General features: G+C 50.8%; 1 protein-coding gene across 1 annotated transcript in view; it reads left to right on the top strand.

The window, feature by feature from the left end:
- Positions 1-4088: 4088 nt before the first annotated feature.
- GK5 (glycerol kinase 5) overlaps positions 4089-6000 on the top strand; it is an 82844-nt gene continuing 80932 nt past the window's right edge. Inside the window, exon 1 of the mRNA XM_040974732.1 lies at positions 4089-4259. Within this exon, the coding sequence (XP_040830666.1) occupies positions 4113-4259 (147 nt within the window). The 5' untranslated portion in view covers positions 4089-4112. The remainder of the gene's footprint in view (positions 4260-6000) is intronic.

Raw genomic sequence — 6000 nt, 5'->3', positions numbered from 1 at the left:
ATCACAGGTGGGAGTGGGATTCCTGGAAGTGGCAGGGAGCCAGCCCTCTTAGAAAAGAGGCATATTTCTTTTTAAAAATTCATTATTGTCATTGGAAAGGCAGATTTACAGAGAAAAGGAGAGACAGAGAGAAAGATCTTCCATCTGGTGGTTCACTCTCCAAATCGCTGCAATGATCTGTGAATCATGCACAGAGCTGAACTGATCTGAAACTAGGAGCCATGAACTACTTCTGGGTCTCCCTCATAGGTGCCAGATCCCAAGGATTTTGGCCATCTTCCTCTGCCTTTCCAGGTGATAAGAAGGGAGCTGGATGGAAAGTGGAATAGCCAGGACATAAACCAGTAACCACCTGGCATCCTGGTGCTTTCAAGGGTAGGATTAACCAATTGAGCCATCACACCAAGCTCAAAGAGTCACTATCTAAACAAGCAACCAACACCAAAATACCATGCAGCCAGAATTCCCGAAGCAAGACATCTGCAGACCCCAAGAACCTTTAGCAAGGATAGTGAAGAGTATTCTGGGACAGAGATCAGGCACACAACATGCCAGGAGCACAGGACTAGGGGCCTTCCTGTCCGTGAAACATATAAAAGCAGGATGACCAATTGTTCTGGTTTGCCCTGGCAGGGCCTCATTTCAACATTGAAAGTCCTGTGTTGCAAAAACTTCTTCCTGTGAGACTGTTAGGTCAGTTGGTCACCCTAGAGTGAGGGATACTTCCAGTTTCCTTGAAAAGGCGGGCAAAGAGGCCTCCAGGCTCATAGCTGAACCTTCGTTCATTTCCCTTGGGCACGTAATGGGGAATAGTGACCTTCACATACCTTCTGGTCCAGCAGGCCAAGAATCATATCTGACTTACATAAGAGTGGGAAACTGGCACACAGTTGTGATCCCAGGCCTACTGTAACAAGTGATAGTGATGAAGAAAGACCTTTGGACAGTAGCCAGGTCCAGAATCGGAGGAGAAGCAGTAACCAATCCAAGATGAAGGTCAAGGTGACAAAAGATACAAGTAGCAGTTGTTTCTGAGTCAAGAACAGTGGACTGGCCTGGTTCACTGATCAAGGCCCTGTACCCTACAAACTTCTTTCCCTAAGACTAGAGCTGGGTGACAGTTGCTAGTAAGGAACAATGAATGTGGATGCAACACAGCATTCCTTTCCTTCACCCAGGCCCTCTGTTGTCAGCAGTCTGTCCTTTTAAGAGAAATCAGTTCTGAACTTTTATCTGAAATCTTCATATTTTGATTATCCCATACCCAGTAAGTTACATGCAAATTTTTACATGTACAAAATATCTTCCTGAGACAATAGCAGCCAGCTTAGTGGCTAAAGTTCTCGCACTGCATGTGCTGGTATCCCATACTGGCACAGTTCGTGCCCTGACTGCTCCACATCTCATCCAGCTCCCTGCTTGTGGCCTGGGAAAGCAGAAGTCTTGGGACCCTGCACCGACATGGCAGACCTGGAACAAGCTCCTGGCTTCTGACTTTGGATTGGCTCAGCTCCAGCTGCTGTGGCCACTTGGGGAGTGAACCAGCAGAGGGAAGATCGTTCTGTCCCTCTTTCTCTTTTCATCAAGGTTTCCAAGATGCTGAAGATGACTTAAGAAACACTTGAACAAAAAAAAGGAAAGAAAGAAAAAAAATTAAGTTATTTGAAAGGCAATTACAGAGAGGGAAACAGATCCTCCATGCATTGCTTCACTTCCCAGATAACCACAATGGCCAGGGATGGGCCAGACTGAAGCCAGGAGCTTCCTCCATGTTTCCTATGTAGCAACAAGAAGCCCAAACCTGGGCCATCTTTAGCTGCGTCTCAGGCTATGAAAGTGGAGCAGCGGGGGCCTGAACTAGTGCCCGCGTGGGATACTGTTGTTGTAGAGAGTGGCTGTGCAGGATATACCACAACGCCAGCCCCTAAGTGATTTTTTTAAGGTCCTTGTTTTCTCATCCTGTGATTCTTGGATATGATTCAGGATAACTGATCTGAACTTAAGTGTCAAGTTCAAAAAACCCAAGAAATAACTTCTGGAGAAGCATGCTAAATGTGAACCTCAGACAACACAGGCTCAAGTTTCCTCTGTCGTGAATGGTGAATAGTGGTGGCTATTGGGACATGGCATGGTGGTTCAATCCTTGCCTCAAAGCACTTATTTAGAGCACCCAGGTGGGTGCCAGTCATGTCCCGGCTGCTCCACTTTGCCTCCAGCTTATGACTTGGGAAAGTAGCCCAAAGCTCCTGGCTCCTGGCTTCATCAGCTTAGATCTGGCTGTTGCAGCCATTTGGAGAGTGAAATAGCGCACAGATCTTTCTCTGTCTCTCCTTCTCTCTGTAAATCTGCCTTTCCAATAAAAACAAATTTTGTTTTAAAAGGTGCCTGTTTAGGTGTGATTAACATTTGAATCAGTGGTTGACACAGCAACTACTGAGAAGTTCTCTCAAGTGTCTCATCCTTACCTGCCTGATTTTCCAGTTTTTCAGCCTGTCCTACAAATTTCCTGGGAGTTGCCAGGCCCCATAATTGCGTGACTGAATCACTTTCTTAATATAAACCCCCTTTCTCTTTCTGATTGATAGAGAACCCTAACTAGAGCGGGTACCATTAGTCATTTACTTCAAATTACAACCCTGGAATTTTTCTTTCTCACTCACTCTCTCATAGACACATCCTTGATCAAAACGTTCAGCGCAGGCCCAGGGCAGATCTGCAGCCATTTAGAAGGAAACGGTATTACTCAACAGGGACAGGTGATAAAGCTTCAAGTTACAAGGGCAAAACTCCAACTTGGTCAAACTGGTAACAAGCAAGTGAAGAGGACAGTTGGCCAACCGAAGGACTGAGCGCACAACAAATATCCTCCACTTTAAGACAAATTATTTTCATTGAAAAGGCAGATATACAGAGAGAAGGGCAGAGACAGAAAGATCTCATCCTCTGCTTCACTCCCCAAATGGCCTCAGTGGCTGGAGTTGAGCTGATCTGAAGCCAGGAGCCAGAAGCCTCTTTTAGGTCTCCCACGTGCATGCGTGGGTGCAGGGTCCCAAGGTTTGGGCCGCCCTCTGCTTGCCTTCCCCGGCCGCAAGCAGGGGAGCTGGATGGGAAGGGGAATAGCTGGGACACGAACATAGGATGCCAGCTACTGCAAGAGAAGGATTAGCTAGCTCAGCCATTGTACCAGTCCTGGCTTTCTAAAAGAATTATTTGATAACCAGAGTGACCTTACAAGTGCTGGTTCACTCTTCAGATGGTCCCAGGAGTCAGGAACTTTCTGCAGGCCTCCCTCGAGGCATGCAAGGACCCAAAGAACTTGGGTCATTGTTGGGAGATTTATCCGGGCGCCTTAACAGGGAGGAGCTGTACCAGGTAGTGGAGTAACCGAGTCTTGAACCCGCGATCCACGTGCGCCTGCACGGTCACAAATTCACTTGCTGCACCACAAAGCCTGCCCCTTGGGTCTCCTGTTTCATACATGTATCATACAGAGACCATTTTATGAAAACGTTTATTCCCTACCGATGCCGGGTGCAGGACCTGCCTGCGCGTCAGCGTCCTACGGTGCCGCCCAGCTACCTCCCGTATCTGCTCTTTGTTGGTAATTGCGACGCAGTCGAGACCAGGTTTCCCGAGAAGAACCCTCAGCTTCCGAACCCACGTCTCCCGTCACTCTAGTTTTCTGAGTCGCAGGTGGTCTTGCCCAGGCCGCCCAGCGCGGCGCGCGGCCCTGACGTCACGGCGCCGGGGCGGGGTCAGGGCGGGGCGGCAGGGGGCGGTGCTCACCCTCAGCACGGCGCGCGGCCCTGACGTCACGGCGCCGGAGCGGGGTCGGGGCGGGGCGGCAGGGGCGGGCTGGGGGCGGTGCTCACCCCACCCGAGCCCCCAGCGCGGCGCGCGTCCCTGACGTCACGGCGCCGGGGCGGGGTCAGGGCGGGGCGCCAGGGGGCGGTGCTCACCCCCAGCGCGGCGCGCGGCCCTGACGTCACGGCGCCGGGGCGGGGTCAGGGCGGGGCGGCAGGGGGCGGGCCGGGGGCGGCGGCCCGGCAGGGCGCTCGGGGCCGCTGAGGTGCGGGTGCTTGGGAGGCGGCGGAGCGGCCGGCACGGGCAGGATGTCGGAGCTGCCCGCTGGTCCCGAGCAGAGCGCGCCGGCCGCGAGCCGTGCGGGCTTCGTGCTGGGGCTGGACGTGGGCAGCTCGGTCATCCGCTGCCACGTCTACGACCGTGCGGCGCGGATCCGCGGCTCGAGCGCGCAGAAGGTGACCCGGCGGCGGGCGTGGGACGGCGAGCGGGCGGTGTACCTCAGTGGGTCTGCCTCGGAGGGCTCTGGGTCCCGGTGTGTGGGTCGCTGCTCCTCTCTTGTCACTTGGGGAATTCGCCTCTCGCGTCCCGACTTGCGTGCAAGTGAAGTGCAAGGCAGAACTGTGCTGGGCAGCGCGTGTCCGACCTGAAGGCGGTTGGTGGTGTGTTTGATTCCTTCCCTGCATTTCCTAAATCTCCTGATCTTGACTTTACAAATGAATGGTTCGAATCTGATGGGTTTTACGTCTGTTGTAGATTCTCCAGTGGTCGGAGTGGCTTACCTGAGTAGCTGATACCCATGAGTAGCTGGAACAGGGGGCAGATATTGCAGGCTGTGGGAGTTCTCGCTGTCTTTTTCCCCTCATGGAGGATTCGTGACAATAGATTTTGGTTTGAGATACCTACACCAGGCTGCTTGTCAGTAGTAAAGTCTTGAACGGTTGACAAACTGGATCAGCAACCAGCTGGTTGGTGGCTCCTTTTAGGGTTAAGGCGTATCACATATGGTGTTTTTAGTTTTTCTTCCTTCCAATACCAACAACTTTTTTAAGTAGGAGTGTTTGGGAAGAGGGGAGCCATCATTTGCTGTGTCCCACAGCTATGGAATACTCCCCTTTTTTGCATAAGCCATTCACGAATGTGTGTGTCACCGCAGCAGCTGCCCAGGACCAGGTCCAGCTATAGGGCGAGGAGGTAGTGATTGTGGTGAGCATTTGCAATAAGCTTCGGGTAGGTCTGCAGGTCAGGATGGCCGGCTGAAAACTGCAGAGTGCTCCAGTCCCTTCCCTGAGTAGCCGTGTAGGAGCACTGCCCCCACACCCTGATGCCTGCATTGCTTTTCCTCCATCCCTCTCTTGCATCCTCCTTACTGGAGGCAGCACCTGTTGCTTCCTAGGGTGCCTTTACCAGGAAGCTGGGATGCGGAGTTTGCGGAGTCAGAATTCCAACCCAGTCTCTGTGATCTGGAATGCACGCTCCCAGCTAACATCTTACCTGCTAGGCCCAGTGCCTGCCCCTCCTTAACTTTTTACAAGTCTATTACAAGGACAAGGATACTTTTTACATCTCCCTTACAGTTCTAGACACAAAGTATTTGTATTTTAGGCTGTGATTTTTTTTTTAAATAGAAGAAATGGAAATATTTGGCACCAAAAGGAGAAAGAGAAAGGTTAGAAAATGCCAAATGTCACAGTTGCTGTATGATTTGGAGGGAAACCTTAGTTCCTTAGAAATGTGGCGAAGAATCTCAACCATGAACCAAAATGCCTGGGAGTAGCAGGAGGCTGGAATGATTTACTTAAATAGGTGAATAAATAAAAATGCAAGACAAGTAAGTGGAGAATCCCGACCTTGCAAGAAGGAAGCACTGAGTTGGACTGAAGGATGTGTAACAGTGCGCCTGGAACCCTGGTGTGAGTTTACAGCGGAACACTCTTAAGTGTGGTTCTGGGGCTGCTGGGGTAACAATCAAAACCGCCTAGAAATGTTTGTAGTGATTGATCAGAGCAATTTCAATCCTGCTATCTCTGATAGCAAAACAGTTGCAATTTATCATTTTTGGGGGAAAGTTTATAGAAGTTTAGTTTTAAAATTGATCCAGAAAAAAGGCATAAAAACAACAACAACAACCAACAACTGGCTCTTTAATCCAGATAACTCAGGTTCTCTGGAAACAGGGCCTTGTTATTCTGCATTGCT

The sequence above is a fragment of the Ochotona curzoniae genome, unplaced genomic scaffold, assembly GCF_017591425.1.
Source record: "Ochotona curzoniae isolate NIBS_2020 unplaced genomic scaffold, NIBS_Ocur_1.0 contig_2599, whole genome shotgun sequence".
Lineage (NCBI taxonomy): Eukaryota > Metazoa > Chordata > Mammalia > Lagomorpha > Ochotonidae > Ochotona > Ochotona curzoniae.
Note: the sequence above shows the minus strand (reverse complement) of the source record. Positions and strands in the feature narration are given on the sequence as shown.